General features: G+C 36.1%; 2 protein-coding genes and 1 long non-coding RNA gene across 6 annotated transcripts in view; 1 reads left to right on the top strand and 2 right to left on the bottom strand.

Annotated features, from left to right (window-relative positions):
• Positions 1 to 12,715, top strand: part of LOC100649860 (all trans-polyprenyl-diphosphate synthase PDSS1) — a 53,642-nt gene extending 40,927 nt beyond the window's left edge. Inside the window, exons 3-8 of the mRNA XM_003401405.4 lie at positions 95 to 228; positions 2,052 to 2,193; positions 9,431 to 9,520; positions 9,735 to 9,866; positions 10,038 to 10,232; positions 10,475 to 12,715. Of these exons, the coding sequence (XP_003401453.1) occupies positions 95 to 228; positions 2,052 to 2,193; positions 9,431 to 9,520; positions 9,735 to 9,866; positions 10,038 to 10,232; positions 10,475 to 10,696 (915 nt within the window). The 3' untranslated portion in view covers positions 10,697 to 12,715. The remainder of the gene's footprint in view (positions 1 to 94; positions 229 to 2,051; positions 2,194 to 9,430; positions 9,521 to 9,734; positions 9,867 to 10,037; positions 10,233 to 10,474) is intronic.
• On the bottom strand, positions 9,259 to 13,091 carry LOC125386370. Of its 3 annotated transcripts, none has more exons than XR_007226440.1 (5): positions 12,876 to 13,091; positions 10,456 to 10,672; positions 10,027 to 10,222; positions 9,674 to 9,940; positions 9,259 to 9,540 (listed from the first exon to the last, which is right to left on the bottom strand). It is a non-coding gene; the product is annotated as an uncharacterized LOC125386370 (long non-coding RNA). The 3 variants fall into 3 exon arrangements; XR_007226439.1 differs by lacking the exon at positions 12,876 to 13,091 and adding an exon at positions 11,845 to 11,973; XR_007226438.1 differs by lacking the exons at positions 10,456 to 10,672; positions 12,876 to 13,091 and adding an exon at positions 10,294 to 10,449.
• A 778-nt stretch (positions 13,092 to 13,869) lies between these two features.
• Positions 13,870 to 23,438, bottom strand: LOC100649975. 2 transcript variants are annotated; one of them, XM_012317282.3, is made up of 6 exons: positions 21,396 to 23,438; positions 19,817 to 20,019; positions 19,090 to 19,437; positions 18,278 to 18,280; positions 17,958 to 18,038; positions 13,870 to 17,350 (listed from the first exon to the last, which is right to left on the bottom strand). In XM_012317282.3, exons 1-6 carry the CDS (start codon positions 23,146 to 23,148, stop codon positions 17,150 to 17,152), a joined length of 2,589 nt encoding a protein of 862 aa, XP_012172672.2. In that variant the 5' UTR covers positions 23,149 to 23,438; the 3' UTR covers positions 13,870 to 17,149. The 2 variants fall into 2 exon arrangements, with proteins under 2 accessions (XP_012172672.2, XP_003401454.2); XM_003401406.4 differs by lacking the exon at positions 18,278 to 18,280 and having other exon boundaries at positions 21,396 to 23,437.
• Between the last annotated feature and the right edge of the window lie 935 nt (positions 23,439 to 24,373).

Raw genomic sequence — 24,373 nt, 5'->3', positions numbered from 1 at the left:
GAAACGAACAGAAGCGTGTCGCGGCTCCTTTAACATTCACGGGTGAATTCCTTTTCACCGTTCGAAGTCAAGGTTACGTTTGCTATTGTTGCAGGTACTCATCAGGAACACGACGCAAAAGGAGCTGCAAACTATAGCGACGTACTACTTCGACGGTAAGGGAAAGGCGTTGCGGCCGATGGTAGCAATTCTCATGGCACGGGCTATCAATTACCACAAGGAAAGAAAGTGAGTTGTGAGAGGCACGCCTCTGTGCGGATTCTTACAAGTTCGCCGTCGATGATCATGTGAATTTTCTCGATCAACCAAATTACGCCTAAACGAATTATATTCCAACGAATCCGTACTGTTCAATTCATCTCATCGAGAGGATTTGCCTTCAGGGGTGTAAGGCAGAGTAAAGGTTGGCTCAATGAAAGAGCAATTTTTGTTTTTTATTGCACAATCGGTAATTATAGTTTTATGAGCCATTGACGTTTTGTTATTTCGAATATATGCTTGTTAGAAAATATTTATAAGAAGATTTCCTATGTATCTATCTGTAAGAATAACCGCGACCTTCGCAGGATTAAATAAAGATTATGGCTCGATATTAGTAACTCATTATACAAACGGCTGCCAGAAATCTCTGGCTAAAGAAAATCTATTACATAGCTTACGAAGTACGATGTTGTAGAATCTTTTGCGAGAAGAATGCCTATCAATGTATATTTTAAATTATTGATACCTACATGCCTGCCAGGGATATTCGAATGGCTGAAATGCCCATGTACATAAGTCGACAATTTTTATTTAAACTTGACTCTGTTGCACACGAACATTATTTCAGAAAGGGTCGTTGTTTTTAAATAATTATTTCATAAACGATACTGCTGTAATTAGTGTTATTTTATATTTTATTTTGATATTCTAATATCTTTGGAGACGTTTGCATTCTTAAAGCTAATAGGGAAAATTCGTGCCATTGAAGTCTCGTGACACAGAAAGAACGCGACTTATAAATTTCATTTTTACTGTCGGACTCGTGAAATTGAACAGTGCAAGATGAAAAAAAAAAGGAAAAGAAACGTAGAAAACGGCAAATGTAATAGTCGATGTACATGGTTTATTCTTATGCCATGTAAATACATGTTAATAGAGGCGTGCTTTTTCATTTACCGATGGTCGCAAGAAAAAGTAACTTCGCCAAACGTTTAGAAAGCATCGAAAGAATGCGACTGGCTAGTCTCCTCTCTTTCTAATTCATAAATCGCTTTGAAAGTAATTACTTGTCGTTGTGTGGTGAACTGGCTACAATGAATATGAATGAGATGTCCCGTGAATGAGAACTAGTGTAACGTACGCTATCACATATGCCTGAAGAATCGTAAATAGTGGCGAGCGTGACTTCGCGGTCCAAGATGTGCCAAAGATAAACCCACGTCTCTCGAAAATATCTATACAATTACTTGTCAACGACTTATACGATCGACTCTTTAATCTTTACTAGATCGTTCAACGTTCTGACGAGTTCATTCACTGTAACACATTTTATCCGATAGCCACATCTACAAATTTCGTGTCAGCAATACCTACACGTATTTATAATTTTCTATCGTTAAATCGAATCACAGTTGATCTTACAATCGAGCCTCTGTAAAAACACCAAACTGATCAAATACGCTTTTATACATTTCTTAATTTTTCTATTTGCGTAAACGAACGATCGGCGTTCAGCTTTTTGAGAAAATGAGAAATTAGTTACTTCTATAAATTTATTTGGTACTCGTAAGCCGGCGACACAAATAATCGTAAATTCTAAAACGAATGTTAAAGAATGTTTGTAACATTCATCGTGTGTCTCTATGCTTTTCTTTTTTATTGATAGAGTCGAATGTGGCTTCTGGGCGATTCAATTAATGAGATCTACTTATATACTTAATTCTTTCAGGATCCAGTTCTTCCTGAAATTCTATCAGAAATTTATTAATCGTGACTAATAGGAACTCGACGCGTAGATCAAAGCATCGAGGCAACAAAGGATTAAATGAAGGGTGCTCGATTGGTTTCAGTGGTCTCTTGGATTCGCAGCGACAAGTGGCGATGATCTCCGAGATGATCCACAACGCTTCCTTGATCCACGACGACGTAATCGACCAGCCAGACTTCCGCCGTGGCAAACCTTCTATCAACGTCGTCTGGAGTCAAAAGAAGGTAAGTGAAACAACCCACTCCCACGTTCGACCAAAGTTCAAGCTATGTAGATATAAACGGGTAAAATCTATGGTTCGAAGACTCATTCAAGGTTCATTTCGTTTTTTTTTCTTTTTGTTCTATAATATAATCAATGACTAAGCGTTCATTCAAGATTAGTGTGCCTTGAAATATGAAACATTATTATAAAAATAAATATTGTCATAAAGATGAAGAATGATTTCATGGTTGAAAAGGTGAACGATGACATCTCAGGCAATCGTTCTGTTTCTATCTTCCTCGTGTTTCCTAGTTCTTCCTTTTTTTAACGGAACGTATCGACCTGTCGATTTCTATCTGATCGTTTGAACATCTTGGACACGTGGACGTTTCGTACGATGCACCGTGAATTTCGATATCTTCTCGTCTATCGACTGACTCGCGTTGATCGATGGAAACTGAAACTCTCTCTGGAATACCGTAGGAGAGAGAAAGAGAGAGAGGGGAAGGAGGCTAATGCGATTCATGACTGCACTACGCTGACCGTGCACGCTTTCCTGGTCTGGAAGCGGAAACGGGCCATCTTCTTTCGGCTTACGTATGATCCGGCGGCGAGATTTCAAAAAGAGGAGTTGACGTTCAGTCGCTTCCTTCTGACGCGCGAAGAAAATTGGTTGCGCGATTAATGATGCATTAGAAGGAGTAGAATGAAATTAATTTGAAAGTTGATCACCTTCTCGATTAGGTTTCCTGGTAGCTATCTGGTATTAGGGCCAAGAATCTACCTGAACGTTCTTTGTTTCACAATTGCGTAAAGAACATTTGTAGCGAGGAATTCTTATTACGACTTTTACGAAAGGTTCTTATTATTAGACCGCGGATGTTCGCGTATTGATGGAATATTTGAAGATGCGAAATTTTGCTGAATATAATGCGAAGAGGTGCGTATTATAATTATTTAGTAGGTGAAACAAATCGCTATTTAGATTTCTTTTTTTTTTATCAAGTTTTTTTTATAAATAGAAGACGTGTCCTCGAAATATTTTTATTCGTTCGTTAAAGTAAAGATAGAAATTGTTGGACCAAAAGAGACATATAATGCACTGCAAAAGGGTAACTATCGCTGTGGAGTTAAGCCATGGGATTTTACGAAACCGGCGCATGTATAGCTTCATAGCTTCAGCGAAACTCGATGTTTTAAAATTTCCAAGCGCTCCGATCTTACCCGTGGCTGTAATATCGTACGTAATTATGCCTTGTTACAAAATGTCTATGTCCGCATGTGAACGTGAGAAAGGTTGCAGATCGTTGGGAAGTTGGTCAAGAATTCTTATTTAGTCGAACACTGCAAATTTCAGAAACTGCTTGTGCAATCTTCGACATTTGCTACAGGAACACCTTAATTATCCAACAATATGACACAATTCAATATTAATGATATAAATAACGATCGTTAATTAGTCAACTATTGCGATAGCTCGACTAGGTAAAAAAGGTTGACCAGGATTATTTACAAAGTTCATGGGTCGAACTAATATTTATTTTAGAGATCTTAATCATTACAAAAATAATTTAATTTATACTAAATATCTATTTGCAACTTAAATTACCTTTAAAGGTTACAGCTCACAGATTGAAAATCCACGTTTTAGAGAAATGATCAATACGATCGTTAAGATGTAAAATACAAACGATTTGTCATTGCCAAAAGAAGAGTTGCCATATCGTAATAATTTACGAACTGTTACACCAATTCAATTGGGCAATGCCTAAATGACCTACACGGCACACACGAGAAGAATCAAGATGTTGCGTTCACCTGTATTCGCACTTCGACGATAGGATCAAACTTCTTTTTGTTTTACATTCTCAAGAAAATTCTTTTAGACTTCCCATCGGAGGAAATATTTTTTAATGTTCATGATTCTCACAATCGAAATCAAATGGGCTATAATAAATTATGGAAATTAGTTTCATTATTTATAGCGCATAGCAAATTTTCTCCTTTAGATCTCCAGCCCTAGGAAATATTTTTTAATTTCCAAAATTCTCACGATCGAAATCAATTGAACTGTTAATTAGCTACTTTTATGTCTCACAGTGCGTAATATTATTTCTCCGTGTATTAGACGCGTAATGAGATAAGTAAATAAAATACAAAATGAGATAATGAAACTCACAATTATTATCTAAGCTAATTACGAAAGTTAACTATAAAATTCGGAACAAAACTCGCAAAGTCGATTATAACGGCGTTAACTTCTCAATGTCTTCAAAAATTCCAACATTAAATTTCGTTTCACAGCTGGAGAAGTGATCGATCGTACGCGATCACCACGCGATCGATGGAAACGCGTTCACCACGTTGTAAACACATGTGCTAGGTATAACGCGATTTGTTAGGAAGTTTGAAAAGTGTGACGGCCTTGACGAACGAATTAACGAGTTGCAAAGAAATGGAAAGCCGTCGAGATGGCTACGAAAGTCGCCCACAGAACACTGGAAGGAGCATTGGGCTAACAAATTGCGTAACACCGGTGTATTAACGGGACACTAATTGAAGGAGCTGTTGCGTATGTATATACGTATAATAGTTATCGCTGGGTTACATGCAGATAAGGAGGCCGTGAACAAAGTAACCTCGAGTTCTACATTCCGTAACTGTTACCATTCGAAGAACATTTTTGCTCCGATATGTATCGATTTCTACGACCAATGGTCATTTGTTTCTCTTCTTGATTCGTGAAAATTCATATTTTTACGAACACTACGTAAAATGAAGAAACGAAACTTACGTAGAAGTATCTGTCGTAACCAGAAGAAATCTTGTACATTTAATTTTGAATATTATGTATATTCTGTACGTCGCTGCATATATAAATTTGCCAATTTCTAAGTGCATAGATGAGAAGTGTAAATATTATACAAAGATAAGCAAAAGTTGTTATACAAGTTACAAGGAATGTTCACTGTGGTCTTTGTATTTTGTCACTGAAATGGTAAAAGATTACTTTACATCTACGGACACGTATATCTTGGAATACGCATTTTTATCATCGACGTTCTAAGCATTTCTTCCAAAAATCCCAGAAAATCAGAAGCACGCGGTTCGCCGACCAATTTTCTACTCGTCATATTCCAAATGATAATCGGAGCGCCTGGCTTTCTGAATTGCCAATTCCCGGCAATTAAACTCGAATCCCCGCGCTACAATACACAGTTCGTTAACTCTATTAAAAGAAGCATTCCTTTCTTCCGGAAAAAAACTCTACTTACATATACCCCTTCGTTTCTACGTACACGTATATCTCTGCATTCTGCGTATATATTTTTACGATAACTATTCGATGACGTTAACGAAACTTCTACGTGGTACGATTATTTCGCTATTTTCAGGCAAACCAGCTCTATTATAATTTGATTTCTTGGCAGCGATAATGGACGGCCGACAGTTTCGATCCGTATCATTGATCGAAAGTTATTTCCCGAAGGAACGTATCAGACTTTTCGTTAGCTGGGGCTGCGCCCTGGTGCCCACCGCGCTGATTCACGTTCGCTTTGCGAAACTCTCAGCCTTTCGCAATAATCGTCCGTACGTCGATAAAATGGCGAGAACACGGTGTTTTCGAAAGGAAAGCTCACGGCCGCTTTGTTGGGTGACACGCGTGAAAAACAAGCGACGAAGATGCCGGATGTGAAACTCGAAATTACGACGCGTTCGTCTCGAACCATTGTCAGGCGAGACAACGAGTCGAAACGTTTCCTGGAATTAGTTACGATGGAGTTAGTACTAAATTCCATTGAGTTTCAGTCGATCTCTGGTAGCACGTTCTCTTTCTTCCTTCTTTCTTTTTTTCAGATAGTAAAGATGAGTCGGATTATTTTTGAGATACAAATTACATAGAGAAGAGGTTGTTCTTTTTAAATTCTTGTCAAAAGCTGGAGAAATAGCTTGCAGTGAAAGCATCGGAATAGATGATGGCGAAGATGGTTCCAGTGTGAATGTAAAATTGATAAATTATACTTGGAAATGCGGAAATGTCGAAATGGTTTGTTTAGGAAGGATTGAAGGTACGTTTCCGTATAGAAAACTAGGTTTTTTACAAATTTGATAGAGATAGTAGCCAAAGTGGACGAGCTCCAGCGAACGAGATAATTGTTTTCTAAAATATAGTTGCGCTCGTCCTGTTCTCGTACAACTCCCTTTTTACAAAACTTCCTTTTTTTTATAACAGATTTATGAAATAACGACGAAGGGATTATAAAATTTGTTGTCTAGTTTTCGTAGCTGAATAACGAATTTTATTTGGAGATTAAGGTGTAAGATGTACAATTACTTCCTTCTTTTTACAGAGAACATAAAGATTTTAATCGCCGTGATTTTTGTTGTTAAAATAACATCTGTCGATATTTCACGCGGCCTTCACCGTCCAATTCTATTTAAAGTTAAAGCTTCGCCGAAATGACATGACACGTATTGAATATCTGATATACGACATCGTACATTCGTACTGATAGGCTCCTAGAATATTTGGTTCCCGCATAATCAACGAGTTCCTCTCACGTTTTCTTTTTCGCTTGCGAAAGTTCAAGGTGAAGAGATGAAACAGAAAATTTGACCATTTTGATTCATATTATTCATCCTAATTTAACGAGGCATATTACGAATCTAAAAACATGTAAAATAGGCGCATGATCATTTATGTAATCCCTACGAATACTTTAATTTTTAAAATTTATAAAATTCCGAAAAATCCTATACATGTAATATCTTGAATCTCTACGTTGAAAATTGATCGTTAATTATTGGGGAAAAAAAATGTAATTTCAACGTTATAATTCAATCATACGCACGTCTATTTATGATGACTTGATATTTCATCCACAGTGCTAACTCTTAACCAATTTATTAATCGCTTGTCTTATTTATATCGTATCTTTGAACGAAGATAATTAACCACATAATCGATTCTTCTTCAGACTGTAGATTTCCAGATGTAAATTGTTTTTCTGTCATTTTCTTATTTAGGATCTTATCCCTCGTCGTTGGAAGATTTTTCAATTTCACAAGGACATTGACAAAATAATATAATCGTTATTGATATCGGTCTCTCGGTCAAATTGTATACTGATGATTTTCTTTGAAACACGAAACGTCATTTTCTCGATTGAAACTAAAGCGAGATCGAGACGTAAGAGAGTTCGACGAACGCGGCACGATTGACAAGGCGTTAATTTCGAAATAGAGGCAACGATTGTAATTATACATTAGAGAGATCACAACTGAAATGATCGTCCTTCGCGTTGATCTTTTCCATGTACTTTCCTATTTCAATCGAAGAAACGAGGTAAAATATCTTGCATGCCGTTGTTCTATTCTGCGTGGCTAGAAAGTCGCTGCAATGCAAATAAGGGCCAGAATAGCACACGTTAAATCGTCGAATGGGTAGAATAGGTCGTCGACGACGGTGCGATCACGACATGCGTTTCGATTTCGATGCACATGCTTGCGGTTATCGCGGTGGTGAGCAAGGAAAACCGCCGATGAATATCCGTGGTATCCGAGCTACAATACTTTGAAACCTTTGATTTCCAATAGCTTTTAACATCGGCAGACGCTATTCTCTGGTTTCCTGGCGTCACTCTGTATCTGATATTCCAACCGCGTTCGACAGCTTCTTTAACGCCTAATTAACAACAATAGTAAGATTTCTTCCGTTTCTTGCTAGTCAAAGGATCATTTTTATCTTGTTACTGCACCAAGCTCGATCTAATGGGCTGGAGTACTAACTCGATAGTTAACAAGTCGTAGATAAATAGTCAATAGGAAATACTTAGAAGGCATTGAAATCTCTTTAGGTTGTGTCAATTTTCGTAAAGTATTTCTCTTCAAAAATAGACAGTTAACGCTTTGCCTTATAAGCATTCTTTAACTAGCTCTCTGAACGATTATCGGTTATTTGCCGTTGTGACTGATGCGAAATTATGTATTAAATATGCTAGAAAGCTACACAGTCTGAAGAATTTTAAAGTTGTTATCAGCGTCAACTTCAAACGTTTTATAAATCTGGCTTTATTGAATTTTAATGCCATACCAGAATAATGGAAGATTACTAATTTATTCCTAAGTTGAGAACGTGTGTTTTTTATGTCCGAGATATATCAAGAATACAGAAAATTTTGAGGATAAAGAGCCACTCTCTAAATTAAGGGGATTAAATTTATAAAATTATTAATATCTATCTTGAATGAAAAAATACACAATAAGCAAAAAACATACATGATGCTATAAATGGAAATTCAATGTTATATAAATTATACTTTGAGGAAATATTTTGCATATTCTATTTTTTAATATTCTTCTCAATATGTGATTTAGACGAAAAAACGTTCAGGCGAACATCTATTTCTTTCTTTTTTCAGTAGAACCATAATGAAAATCACTTTCTGACGTGTTTGAAAAGTTTTCCACTATATTCGTTCATTTTACGCTTTCTGTATACGCTTTTACCTTAATCGTAGGCCCAAACTGTGTCTATGTGTAAGACTAACAAAAGAAAGTGGCCTTCTCTCGCATTGCCGAGCCTCGATTACCCAGTAAGATCATCGAGTTGTTCGTATAAAACCAGACAAGTGGAAAGATCTTTATTACGATAAGTTAATTAATATGCAAACGTATCTCGATCAATGTAAATCGTTTTGATGTGCTATTTAAATAAAACTAAGAGGGGAGAGGGAACTATTACGAGAGCAAACGCACGTGTCATCCTTCGATATCGAACATTTGCCAGATCTAACTTGTCTGCTTCTATTTCGAAATATATTCAGTGAAAGGAAACACGTTCTTTAATCGTGCATAGCCGTTTCATCTTTCTTAACTTTTACAAACTACGAAAGACTCACAATTTATCGCTAATAATACAATGAAAACTGAACGATAAAATTATCTGAAAAATCTTCCTAAATTTACAATATATTTATTTGTATATTTATAAATGTATAATTAGATATTTATAAATAGATAAATATATATATATACATCAAAGTATATTATTTGGGAAGATCTTGTTTTCAAGTCATAGTATATTATCTTCGTTAATTGTCTTTATTGAGCGACTACGCATTTTAGCAATTAAAATGCCAGGATTACTTTCCACGAGAAAGATCGGATCATTTCATTTTACTTAATCTTAAACAAACTTATCCTCTGAAAAAATATCTTAATGTATGTTTCCATTATTTGTTGCTCGATTTTCAGGTGACCATGACAGGAGATTATGTTCTGGCAGTCGCGTCAATTATGATAGCTCAACTGCAAAATGACGATGTCACCCTCACGCTCAGTCAGGTAAAGTTCACAAACCATATCTACAATATGAATATCTTTAACTATAGAATATTTAATGCGATAGATGGAATAACTTTTAGTAAAGAAATATCTATTATTTACGAGCTGTTAATTAATACGTTAATATTTGTACGGATACGTAAGAGTATTCACATGCTCTAGGATCCTGATATAACCCTGATGATAAGTATTGACAAGTCCAGGTGCTTTCCAGGTCGTGACGGACCTGGTGCAGGGTGAATTTATGCAGCTTGGCTCTAAGGAGACGGAAAACGAGAGATTCGCGCATTACCTCACGAAAACGTATCGCAAGACAGCCAGCTTAGTTGCTAATTCCTTGAAGGCGGTATGTACTGTCATGTTGATCTTGATATTTAATCCTTTCGCACAGGTCGAAGTTTTTAATACGAAGAATTATGTCTACGAATTGTTAAATACGTTTTATAATTAATTAATGTGAATATAAATACGATTAGTTTAACAAATAATATATCATTAATGAATACATTTTGAACAGGTGACTATGCTAGCTGGTGGTGATGAACAGTTGGTCGAATTAGCCTTCCAATACGGTAGGAACATCGGTTTAGCATTTCAATTAGTCGACGATCTTTTGGATTTCGTGTCGTCTTTGTCAACAATGGGCAAACCTACCGCAGCAGATTTGAAGTTAGGTCTTGCAACTGCTCCAGTTCTTTTCGCCTGTGAACGGGTAAGAAAATTAGAAAAGTATATAAATTAATTGGTAAATATGTTTTAGGATCAGGACTTACTTTAATTCCTTTCGTATTATACGACTCGTACAGAGTGAAACTTAAATTTATAGATAGTAGTTCAATAAATAATTCATAAATCGTAATTGAACATAATATAAGTTGCTATATTCTTTTGCTTTTTAATATTACGATTTGACCTTTTCATTTCTGACACACCACCTTCGTTTTTCTGTCACAGTATCCAGAATTGAACGCGATGATCATGCGCCGATTTCAAGAGCCAGGAGACGTGGAGAAAGCGTTCGAGCTGGTGCACAAGTCGCAGGGCCTGGACCAAACGAAATTTTTGGCGCGGAAGCATTGCATCGAGGCGATGAAACTTGCACAATCTTTAGCCGAGAGCCCGTACCAAAAAGGTTTGCAGGTGGTCTGCGATCTAGTATTGAATCGTATGAAGTAGCGATATGAGAAAAAACGATAGGAACTGTGTATGAAAGTAAAAAGGGTACGATGAAACGTTTTGAAAAAAACAAACTGGTAGTCGCAAGAGAATTAATGTTGGCCACGAAGAACGCTGATTAATTTAATCACAATTACAATTACAGTGAACAAGGAAATAATGTGCCGTTGATACAACAGATTGTACTGATTGTAGAGAGAAAAAAAAAAGAAAAAAAAAGAGAATATCGAACAAATGCGTAGGCATAGATGATCGCGACACTCGTGTTAAACGCACTCATAAAGAATGTGTTCGATTATTATTAATGGTACTTATAATTCTATATTTAAACTTGTACGTTTGTAACATAAAAGTTCAAGATGTTTATACTTGCGATATTGTTAACGATGTGGTAATTTTATGAGGAAAAAAGAAATGGGAAGATTAGCAGGATATTATTTTTATAAATTTCAGATGTAACGTAATGAGAGGTGCCTCATATCTATAAGGCAATATACAACAATAAGTACGAGCGATGTCACCGCGATGTTACTCTAATCGTGTTTAAACGTTACCGAATACTATGTAATTATAAGCGAGAGATCACTCACTAAGTGCCCAGGTACATCTTGCAAACGGGAGATACAACGTATAAGAGAATGTAAAGAGATGAACGATAACGTTTATTTCGCTCTATAGTGCACATATGACCTGATTTTATCGATATTGTCGCTAGCCAATCATAAGTGTAAATAAAATGATTTATAGGAGTAATTGTAATGTATTAGAATTGGTAAATCTGCCAGATTGTTGTTTTGCTGGAACCACTGGTACTGGAACTGTGGTACTGCGTAACCAAATTCATTTAATAAGTGACAAGCAATGTGAAAAACTTTCCACGACAGTATTACATCAGATTAGCTCGATTGTAATGTTATAATTCGGTATACTATAACGATGCGATTACTCTAAAACAGAAAATTGGTATAGCTATCAAATTTTGCGTAAATTCATTTTTTTCTAAACGTAATCGGGAGATTTAATGCATGTTATTATTACGTAAAAGAATAGATCTACATATATATGAGTATAGAAAGTAACAATCGCAAGAATACCAATACTAATTAATAGTATAATTTAATATCTTGTTTAAAGTGTGCGAAGAATACCTGCCAAAGAAGACCATACGGTCTTGATTCTTCCACTTGCATGGAAAAAATGTTTTCGATTCATCAAACACAATGAAAACTGTTTATTATTAATTGGTATGTTATAAGTCATGAAAAATTGTTAAGTTTTTACATATGCATAAAATTATTCATTTTGTTTTTTATTCAAAAAGATATCTAATAAAAGTGGAATACCATCTTCCATAATGTATTACATTCTTCTTGAATAAAAAAACTGCTCAAAATACTATTTGCTACATAACTGAACATATAGATATAATTGTATAATAACTTATATTTATAACATGAATTAATGTATATAATTGCTCTTTAAGGTAACATAAATCATTGCTGTAAAATTATTAATAAAACAAATACAAAAATGTAATTATGATCAAACGTAGATATATATTAAGATAAAGACACTCGATTGGTATGGAGAATGGAAGTAAATGAAGCTTTCGATCTCCTGCACATTTTAAAATTATTATTTATAATTTATTTAGCCTATGCACATTATTCATAGACAAAGTAGTATAGTTACAAATTCTGAACAAAAATGAAGCATTCGTTATTGTTATGATCATATATATAGTTAATGATTGTAGTTTTTGGAAGAAAGTTAATATAGAAAAGTCAAGACCATGTGTGCTCTTAATAATCATTACAAATACATACATATAGAAAACACATGTAAATGCATAATCTTTTAGATTTTTATGTCAGAACTAAATTGTAATATAGATCGATTAGCTTCATTAGTAATAAATTGTAAACCATAAGGTTCTTTATCTTATTTATTATATTGGGGAACACTAAATCCATGTTGTATAATTTTCTTTTAATATAAATGTTATGTTAAAGCTCAAAACAGATCTTATCTTTAAAGTTCCTTATACATCAGTTAATATAGAAAAATTTTAATAAATATCTTTTTTCAGGATCAGATTAGTCCTTTTTCATTATATGAATAAATAACATTAATGTATACTCCGTTAATGTAAATTTTAGTGAAATATACAATACTATACTATAGTGAAAAAATGCAGAACATGCGAATCCATTTTTCATTCTATAACATCAATATAAATAGCACAGTTACGACCGTGCAAACAATTCGTCTGATATATTCAAATTTGACTCGATCGTCAAAGATGATAAAATCAATAGCTATGAAAAGATCTTCGCTTATTAAACCATCGAAAGTAAATTTCTCACGACGCGTAAGTGACAGCTGACAACAGTGATAGGTTACGCACATAAAACCCGATGCACATGAGCGACAGCGATGTGATCGGTGTAGACGAGCGATACAATGTCGTTCATGTACGTTATCCGTTCTGAAACTATCGTAGATCCTTGACTGAAACAAGTTTTCCAGCGTACAATATTTCAATTCTACGCGCGACTTTAAACGAATCAGGAACGATTCCGCTCCAGCTAATCGGGAGACAATTAAGCGAAGTTTTGGCGCGGAGCGTCATTGTGCTGTTGAATTGTGGGTGGTATCAAGATGTATCATTTTTTGAAATGCGTGATTTCAACTACATAGTGTTTTCCCGTACCTCCATGTGGTGAGACATAGGTAATCGTATTGTTTGATATACAATTATTAATTGCATTACTATAAGTAAGAGAATTATGAATTATATATGCAACAAATAATGCGAGCCAATTGGCTACGATCGCAATTGAATGTAGTTAGAACATTTATCAAATAGTTTTGTTCTAGTCTGAGTAAAGTATCGTGTGCAGAAATTCAAAGAGTTATCATTTAATTTGCAATATATTAAATTCTACATCTAATTTTGTTCTAAGATGAATAATTTGTTCCAAGTAGAAGTATTCGTATTGCAATTGCAAAATATTATCGCCATTATGGTGATCATAATTTCACAGTAAAATTAATTTCAATTTCGATCATGAATAAAGTAATTTTTTTCTGTGAGTCATGGGATGCGTACGTCTTAGTTGCAGGAAACAGCCTGTATAAGAAAAGTGGTTAAAATAAAGGTGAAAGAATCCTAATATCTGAAACATTTATTTGTAAATAAAGTTCACAATGATGTCATTATTATGATCATATTAATAATAACAAGTACTCGTTACCCATAATCAATTTGCTCGCTTATTTCGTTTCTTTTTATTTCTGTTACGTGTATTTATAACGTGTAATAAAATTGCAAAGACATATGGTATAGACATTAAGCGATCTGTCATATCTTTTATTCCTTTTCAATCGTTGGAAAAAGGAAGTATATTTTTGTCACTTAAGTAACAACGAGTATATACGTTATATATCTCTTTTTCTCTGTTTCTATAATTTAATCGCGTTACAGGAATTCTTATCGTATCTGATAAAATGTAAATAGCTAACGCAGTTCATTCTTAAAAAGGCACAAGTTTTTTTCCTCTTCCCGCGACGAAAATTTATTTCAATCCCCCAGTTCGATCGTTAAACACCTTCTTCTCTCCTTCTACAACATCGTTCGCCATTCTGCAACCGATTTTTTAGTAGTGCGTCATTTTGGTTTATTACGTGATGAATATTAAAAATTTCAACGTTCATTATTGAAAAGAAGTTCTACGAATCACTGTTTTACCGACAAACTTATCAATTGGTAATTTCCTTTCTTTTTTAACATAACATGGTAAAATAGTTTTCATATTTGATAATGTTTATAACAAATAATTAAATACATTTAAATACGTTATATATCTATCAAAAATTGAAGAAAACTCCCATCAAAAGCTGTGCACAAAAAGGAATAAATATAGTTTTATGTACGATTATTGAATACACTCAAAAGCGAAGTAATTACAACAATAATATTTGAATAATTAAACAAGTTTAAATGTAGATATAATATTTCAATGTATCAATATAACGTTTCATTATACTAAAATCTACCTATTACGTAGTTATTGATTTTTATAGTCGTCGAATGTACTTTAGATTGGAGAACGTTGTTCAGATTAACATCGAATAAAAATATACATCTCCACACTCTTCACTGAATGTTTTACGAATGCAACTGGAGGATTGTTTAAACAATAAGATCACACATTTTGTTCTTTATATGGACGAAACGTTCGAACAGAACTCAGAGACTGAAAGTTTCAAAGCTACTCAGTCGGTACAGGCGTCTCTGTCCAAAAGCTTCATTATACTCGTATGTACGTAATATAAAAACAACATAAAAAAGAAAAAAGAAGATAGCAACACGACAAATCTACAAAATATACAAAGTACAGGGTTGTATTTATTGTCGACAATAGACTACGACAAATAAATCGCAACTGCTGTGTCTGGTCTGCGAACAATCGCAGAATTACTATACGTCTTTTCTTATCATCGAACTAAAAACAACCGGATATCCTCCTTCTTACGTTACGCTTGTGACAATCAGCCGTTTATATCGCGAGGAACGATAAGATTTTCTTTTTTTATGTTATGCGGATTGATTAGTTCGCGTTCGTGTGCAGTGTCGTTCGCTCGATAAAAACAACGTTCGACAGCTGACACGAGCCGCAAGAGATAAATTTTAAATTTTCTACGAATTTTGATTGTAAATTAAAAAATTTGAGGTTAAACGCTCATAGTTCTGGAAAATATCAACACGTTCCGTGCCGGGTGAAAATTGTCGGTGAAGCTTTAAAGCAAAGAGAATTTATCGTAGAATATCTAGTTACGCGTAGAAAATAAGCGGCGATTCTTTGTAATCATGTTTTTCTTTATTGCAAGTAAGCTTCTCTTTATTGTAATTTCGCATCTACGGAAACTAGAGTACTATCCATTTAAATCGTCACAAATTACAAGATATCCTTATCACTTTCTAGAATTGGTCGCGTGAATCAGTCCTCGATATCATCTGTAATTCGTATCGATGATGGTAACTTTCATATTTTCTGCCTTACCGATATAAGATTTCTTTAAATAGTTCCTCGAGATTCTTACATTTTTCATTCATCAAAATGAATTAATCAGAATGTAACCATGTTCGAAGTAACTTCTATTCCTTAAAAGAATTTTATCGTGTATTTTAATCATTTCCATTTTTCTTTCTTTTCTTTTTTTACTTCATACATTAATTTCAAAGCATAGTCAAAAGTTAGTTGGTAGAGTAACGAGTCATAGAAAAGTAGCAATTTCTCTGAATCTCTGACACTCTGAAAGGCGAAAAAATATACTATTAAGTCCCTGATAAAAATTCTACCTTCTGTCATAAGAATCGTTTCGTCGTCGAATGAACCACACGGCACGGAACTCGTTAATTTTAAGATTCCAATTTCAATTATTCCTCGTTAAAAGAATCGAATAATACTCCGCGTTTCTCTATCCATGTCTAAATCGATCACATTCTAATCGCGTTGTCAGCGTAACGTTCGCTCTCAGAATACGCTCCAAGGTTGGCTTCCTACCAGACACGAAGGAATTCGTAATCAGGTGCGTTTTCTGTAGCGACTACTGTGCAGCCAGTGAGAGTCTTAGTAACTGGTAGATCCTATGACTTGAGCCGTTCGATCAAAGTGACCTGAAAGTGGTTAACTCGAATTTGAGAAATTTTTGAAATTTTTTAAATGAAAGCATTCGATCGATCCTTATTTTATATGTATAATTTCACCAATTTTCTCTGTGTTTTGTTTCATGGACTAAACCGATTTGCCAAATAAGCTGCTCGTTTAGCATTCCTGTGTGTCCCATACGGAGCATAAAAGTTTCGATTAGCCGTTTCTACGGCGACCAGAAACGCGATCTACAATGACGTGCAAAGTTTTCCAGCCAAATACATTTCCCACCTTATATTTCAAGAACCATATTTTAAATAGTTCCAGGCGATATCGTGGATAAACTATACGGTGTTTGCGTATCCCGATATTATTTGAAGCTTTCTCAGATATCGCTCTTCAAATACGAAGTTAAAAATTCAGTCTGGCAGTAAATTTTGTCACGTCATTGTGCACCCTGTCCAAGGTACCATGATCGACCGGGACGATGATCGTGAACGATCGTTGAAAATTAAAGCACCAATTTCAAAGTAAATTATCGTATGCGTGTATTTTTTATCGATTTCGTTTCTGCTCGACTGGTAACTGAACCGAGTCGAATTGAGACTCGTCGTTGCCTGTTTAAGCGACCGGACGAACAAGATTTATTCTTTTAAAGGCGAAAACGCGCGTGTTATCGGTGCTCGGTGTGCGAACGCAGCGATCAATCGGATAACTCGACTATTTCTTTTTTTTTTTTTTTCTTTTTTGTTCCTTTTGATTTTGTTGGTTTTTGGTAGAAAGTTCTAATTTAAATTTATAAGTCGACGTCTTCTTGCTTGGCCTTTGGTGCAACCTTTTCACCACTGTCCGACTCCTTGATGGTAGCGTGAACGTCAGCCACTTCGACCGGCGGAGGAACCGCTGGATTCACTGATTGATCCTCTTCCGCAATCTCGAAGCCAATCGTCGCTCCAATCTTCTGGCTCGCCTGTTTGAATGAGTCTGATAGCATCACCTGTTGACCAGATTAATTATCAAGCGTTAAAAGCGCGATAGTATGGAGCGTTATAGTTGTAGGAATAATATAGAGTAGAATGTGTTCGGTATAATAAAAATTAATGTTTCTTCGATATTCTAAATTAGATTATGTGGTTATTGAAGGTACGCTAGATTAGTAAAGTTTTATTTGATTAGGAATTATTACATGCTATAAAGGGAAGCTTGGAAAAGTCGATCTTCTATTTAATTTATATTCGATTAGAAAATTTAGATTATTATGCTACAGGTTATTTACATGTACATGCATATATATTATTAAATATAAAATTAAATTGAATTATTGTATATAAATTATATGTATATTATGTTATACTATTTATATCACATTGTTATATTATACTATGGATTAGATTGGATTACTAGATTTTCATTAGATCAGGAAATATTATAAGAGATTTTATACTATTAGAGATATATATGATAGAGATATGGAGATATTATACTATTATAAGAGATTTAGAAAATTTGGTGATTTACATTGGACTATGAGATTTAGATTGTCGCAGGTTAGATCGGATTATATTTTTTATTTCTTTAGAAAATAATTCATGAAAAATTCGTACCTGTACGACGTTGATGCACATAGACGTGAGGGCCAGGCCGAACACCAGGTATATTATCGAACACATCATGTATATGGGATGCTAGATCAACCAACCAATCAATTTGTTAATGTGTGCGCGTGTATTCTATCATCGGTGGTCTATTTTTTTTTTGTTTTAATTTTCACTAAGAAAACACGTGCAATTGTGCCGAAGTGAGATTTATGCGAAAAGCATGTACGAAATAGTGTGTATATACGGTGATGTGCGTTATTAGTTCTCTTTAGAATTTGTGTTTGTTTGTCTGTTTCTTGATTAACTTTTTGATTTTCAAAGCTTACCGTCTGAACGCCACCGTGAAAGGGACAAGCAAAAGAATAAGTTAATTATATAGCTCACTGAATACGAATCTTGGGGACAAGGGTACATTCCATCGGTCAAATATAAAGCAAACGCTAATCGCAAATGAAAATCATTCGAATGTACATCGAAGAGACACGTTCCGAATTTAATAAATTAAAACTGGTAAATTTCAGTCACGTTGTATAATAGTACTTCGTAATACTCCGTAATATCGAATTTCCTCTATTCGTTTGTACAGAGAAAAATTAATAATTCGTCTTCGTATAGAAGATTTGTTCTCGGTTAAACTAAGATTGAGATTTTTTAATTCAACGAATCACTTATTGAGATAAATAAAAAGATAAGGGCAAATGATGCAAAATAGTAAGCCTGCTAGGATTTGCAAAGTTCCTTCCTTTCTCCGAATTTCGTTAAATAGAAATTCTTACCGTTTCTTTTCTAAATTTCCTTGAGCTAACAATACGACGAAATGGAACGAATACTAACTTTGCCTAAATCAAAATTTATACCGCTATCCAAGGATTACGTAACGTTGTCCCAGCTTACAAAATTCTGAAAATTCTCTCACACGATATGACTAAACGCTGCGTATCCAGCTTTGAGCCAAAAGGAAAGTTAACTGTTCCATCGAACGTGTCTCTTGGAATCGGTCTAGCAGTCAATCGAATCGATCTCGTCGTTTAGGGAAGGCGAAACGAGCGGGGCGTGATGCAAGATATAAAAACGACGACTGAAATATCGTCGAAGTAGAAACAAAAAAAAAACAAAAAAAAATGCGAAGAATTTTCACCTTTGGCACGTAATCGCCGAAGCCGATAGTGCTCATGGAGATGAAAACGAAGTAGAAGCTCTCGAAGAAGCCCCATCCTTCCGATAAACAGAACAATGTGGCGCCTATGAAAATGTAACCGAGTAGAATGAAGATGGCAACAGAGATTGGTAGATTAAATTCGTCGTCGATGGCGAACGCGGACATCGCCGGTGTTCCTGGTGTGTCAGGCACGTTTCCATCCAAGTTGAGGACCGTTTGAGATTGCGGAGCCTGCTTTTGTATTTCTTCGATATCCTCTGGATTAATCTGCGAGGGCCTCTTAAACGTTGCTAGGTCGTAAACTAATTGCACGCCTTTCATCACTTCCTGTTTACCGAAGACTTAATCAGTGAAATTAGAAATCACAATGTTACAGTCTATGGAAGCTTGGTATAAGCTTGGTGAGCTCACGAGATACAAGGTCAGAAGGTAGAACACGTAATTTCAAACGTTTCTCTTTCTGTACCGTGATTGATTATTTGATTATTGCGATAATGCTGCGTATTGACTTCTTGCAGAATTTGACTTCAATTTAAACCGTCTCGTTAAAATTTATTCTTTTTTTTTTCTATGATTAGCGATGATACATTAGAAAATGCAACAAACGGTTAAGAGTGGAAAATTGCTTTTCCTTTTAGGATAGAAATAAAACGAATAGAAACCAAAAGTCACAAGACGATCGTTCTCTATGATTTTGAGATCTTACCTGAACAGGTACGGTTCGACGAACCTTGCGACAACTTCCGGTATAATACACCCTTCGGACGAACGCCCAGAGGAACTTGATACCACGCGTGAATAATTTGCCAAAATCGGCTAATATTATCAGAAACATCGGGATACCGAAGATAGCGTAAACTATTGTGATGGCTCTTCCGGTGGTGGTACTAGGTGAAATATGTCCGTATCCTAAAATAGAGCGACAGATCCGTAAAGTTGAGACACTGTAACGACTGCAATCGCATGATTCATATTCGGTAATGAGAATTAAAATTTTCAAGAGGGTCGAACCTCTCGAGGTTCACATCTCTATACATATATTTCTATGGGACAAAAATAAACCTGAGAGATACTAAATACGCGGTGGTGTTCGGTCTAAGTTTAGCAATTTTAGTGGTACAATTTGGCGGTCGTTTGCTCATAAAGTGGTCGAATTCTTCGATAATAGAACTTTCCTTTCAGGTATCTCGTTTATGTAAACGATTATTGTTTGGAACCATTTGTTCCTCATGAACTTTGGGATCGTTTGTTTCGATGAAACGAAATATTATGAAATTTGATTTTCTGTTTATTAAATTCGAATGGATCGGATAGCCGATGTAATTTGTATTTTGATTTGTCGATAATTGCTGGTCTTGTGCTCATCACATCGATCTATGAAATTAAATGGTTACGCATATTCGCAAATCACATAAATTTAATATTAAATTTCTGAAAAATGAATTATTGTATATGCTTGTTAGATTTAATTTAATATTCAATCTGTTAGCAATATTGTAATATTACGTTTTTACTAATTAAGGGTTATTAACAATCCAAATATAAAATATGAAACATTCAACTTATCAGCAATATTTGAATTTCATTTCACAGATAATTTCCAGCTTTAATTATCGTCGTCTTATTAAATGAGATTAAACAGATTACGTAAATTAGAAGCCATTCGCGGCTTTCCATATTAGATTAACTAAATTTCTACTGATTAGTAATTTCTAAGAGACTAAACACAAGAGCTGAATTATAACTTTGTTTAATTCATTGCATCATGAATATTTGAATTTCGTTTCCCTGTAAATTGCCAATTTTACTATCAAATATTTTGTGAAATTAGATTAAAAATTCGTGATATCAAACTACCCCCAAAAACCGTCTTTCATAGTCATTGTTAATCTAAACACGAAATCTGAATCATAAATCTCTAGTTAGATATCCATCCTATTACTAATATTTAATAACAACGTATCCCTCCATGGCACCAAATTCTCAGAAGTTTCAAAATCATGATACTCCTTTCCAGAACGTAATAAATTCCCAAAGTCCCCTACGAACCTATCATTCTTGAAAAATTTAGGCCGCTGGCACGAAACGCCTGCGCATTCAGCTTTTGACAATCAAGTATACAACCCACAATCATCGTCTGTACGACTACATCAGCCAGTTAGGAAAATCAATACAGAACTTATAAGAGCTTTTGCGATAACCATATCTCTTCACATCGTCGCACATCGATTTTATATTTTCCTTCCATATTTCCTTTTATCCCAGAGCTATCCGGATTTTCTCACCGATAGTGGTTATTACTGTCAGACAGTACACGACAGCGTTGAGAAAGCTCCAGCTTCTTTGCCCGCTGTATGTATGGACACCCGCTTCATGAGCAGTGTGCAACTGCTCCTCAAACTCCATTAACTTCCGGCGAGCCATGCTCTTCCAGTCGTCTTCCCTCAGATTGTGACTGTAGTTCCACAAACTATCCAGGAAATCTCGTTTCACGCGTTTCACGCCGCATTTGTAGAACGTCTCGAATGCACCCTCGGTGAACCGGAAAATGAACGCGCCCAAACCACAGTAGATCATCACCAACATTAATTCTGACAGGCAACGATTTCTCAATCCTCTTATAATTCGTGCTTCTCGAGGATTTTGCGCGACGAACGCCTTAAATTCTGCAACCACGTCTTTCATCGCCCTTAAAAAGTCCATGAAAGTGACTTTCGCCGGTTGGTCCAGTTTTACTTCTAAGAATTTGTCTTCTGTTTTAACTTTTGTTGGTTCTTCTTTTTGTTTTGGTGGTTTGACTTTCTCTGGTTCTTCGTAGTCTTCTTTCTTCTCTGGGTCATCGTCTTCTTTGTCTTCCTTCTTCTTGCCAAAGAATGGCAGCCAAGAAAACCAACCTTTTCTTCTCTCAGACTCTTTCAGCTTCTCGATAGATCTCTCGATGGCTTCTTGTTCCGTCTCTGTGAGCGGTGTACTGAATTTTCTTCTTCTTAGCGGCTTTTCTTCTTGAGCATCCTCGAACACGTCCGGAATATCGGCATCGAGAATGTTCTGCTCTCTCTTCAGGTATTCCTCCTGGGCCCTAGCGAAATCTTTCATTAGACTGTCGTTGCTCAAAGGAATTATCTGCTTCTTTATGTCAGAGGAGGATCTCTTCATCGCGACTTCTTCCGCCTGCCGAGGGAAAGATTCGCTTTTCTTCATTTTACGATCTTCGTCGGTATCGTCAGTTTGACTATGAACTCTAGAACGTCTTCTTTCAGGTTTCGCTTCATCGTCTTCCTCAAGCTTCTGTTTACTGGACTTCTTCTCCCTTGGGGGCTTCTCGATCGCCTCTTTTACTCCAACTTCAGAATCACCACTGCTAATTTTCTTCGAGGAACTCTTCTTTATTCTAAATTTCCCTGTTTCTGGCGATTTAGTTCTTCTCGGATGCCTGTCTATCTCCTCCATATCGCTAGAGTCAGTCGACTGACCGTGTCTCTCCATTCTTTCCCTCGACTTCTTCTTCAAACGTCTTTCCACCTTCCTCGGTTCAATCGGTTGATCTATATCACCATCAATATCCTTTGAGCTCGGTATAGTATCCTGATACTTCGTAACAACTTCTCCACTCTTGGTCGCTTCCTTCGTTGGACTTCCGTTATCCACTTGGCTGGCCAATTCCTTCTTTACCGACTGTGCAGTGGTCTCATCTTTAGCGTCACTCTCACGTGCTTGCGATTCTTTCTGAGGAGAAGCAGAACTCTTCTTCTCTTCGCTCACCTTTCTACCATCAGTGTCCTTGACCTTGCTTGGACTCCTCTTCTTTCTTTCCTCGACCTTCAGCTGCAAATCTTCCTCCTTGCTTCTTTTCTCCCGATCCTCCAACTCGGCTCGCTCAGCATCCTCCGCCATCTGCTCCATCCTGGCGCGTCTCGCCTCTTCCTCGTCGTCGGAAGTTTCCACCAATCGTTGGTTCCTCGAGGAAGGGTCCGGTGTCTTCTCGCGCCTTCTGGCCGCTGCTTTGCGCCGCCTGTGTACTGTGTAACTGTCCTCCATGTCTCAGGACACGGAGAATCGGTACAGATGGAACGCGGGACAAAATCGAACTGTTGGTTTGACGCGAAAACTGCACGATTGCGTCTTGGTTGGCCCCGGTGCAGACGGACACCGAGACAGAAATAAAACAGAGGCTGCTCCCACCACGCGCTACCAACGGAACCAGATGGTTTTGCCGCAGCGGGTATCGAGCGAAGGCGCCACGCGAATCGCGCGCAACCAGGAGGCCAACGACGCTCGGGCGTCGCGGTGCCGGCCCTGCAGCTACTGCAACCCGTTCAACGCCACCCGAACCTGCAATCGGTTACTGTTACCACCACTCTCTTCAACCGCTATGCGGAGCTTTCTTCGAGGCTACCCGAAGCGTAGCGTTATCAAGCGACTGACGTCATGGAACATGATTTTCGCGGTTCGGCGGTTTCGAGGAAAGAAAAATATTACGCTAAGTATGCTGTTGTCACGGTGTTGGCTATGTCGTGGGTCGTACGAAGGATTGCTTGGAGGATAAGCCAAGGTTTATGGGTACTTGAAGATGTTACCGAGGAGACTGTAAAAGATTTAGTACTTTGTACGTGTTCTTTTCAGAATAACTTTTTTTTAAACTGTGGAAAAAGTCGTTCTCTTGTCGGTTATTGGATATAGTTTTTTAGAAATATAATTTTCTTTACAGTTTGTAATACGAATATAGTTTCTCTATGGGTATGGAGGAAATTGTCTGTTATCGGGTATTATACGTATGATAGTAAAAATGGAGTTTTTTATGACTATGGGACAAATTGTTTTTATCAGTTACTGTATAGATCGTAATAGAAATCAATTTTTTTTTATGGCTATGAGAATTTGTTTTTTATCAGTTGTTGTATACGATTATAATAGAGAAATTTTGTTCCGATATTTTTTCGTAAAGACACGTTAAAATTCCAGACTAGTTTAGTTAAAAGTAGACACGTTTTCTTTTTCTTTATCTGATAATTTGTTGCAGCAGAATACTGCGTACACGCATTATCAAGAATGAAACGGTTATTTAAACGGAACAGGTGCTTTCAACGATCTGTTTTACCGAAGTAAAAGCGTAATTGAGAAGAAACTCTATAGCATGTGTGTCCTTGCATGTGAAAAGAACAAAAGCAAATGTTGCGATCTAAATTCTATATGCAAAATTTCAATAGATCAAATCAGTGGTCTGCGGAATAATTTTATGGCTATTGAACATGATGTTTATTAA

This window comes from Bombus terrestris, chromosome 15 (genome assembly GCF_910591885.1).
Source record: "Bombus terrestris chromosome 15, iyBomTerr1.2, whole genome shotgun sequence".
In the NCBI taxonomy this organism is placed as follows: Eukaryota; Metazoa; Arthropoda; class Insecta; order Hymenoptera; family Apidae; genus Bombus; species Bombus terrestris.
The sequence above is the reverse complement of the archived record's forward strand: the minus strand, read 5'-3'. Positions and strand labels throughout refer to the sequence as shown.

What these genes read in the sequence shown, in the direction of transcription:
- LOC100649975 (XM_012317282.3), bottom strand. Translation starts at nt 23,148, where the DNA reads ATGGAGGACAGTTACACAGTACACAGGCGGCGCAAAGCAGCGGCCAGA. An exon ending in GTCGAACCGTACCTGTTCAG is followed by an intron (nt 19,438 to 19,816) that starts GTAAGATCTCAA and finishes TTCGGTAAACAG; the next exon opens with GAAGTGATGAAAGGCGTGCA. An exon ending in TGTGCATCAACGTCGTACAG is followed by an intron (nt 17,351 to 17,957) that starts GTACGAATTTTT and finishes TCTGGTCAACAG; the next exon opens with GTGATGCTATCAGACTCATT.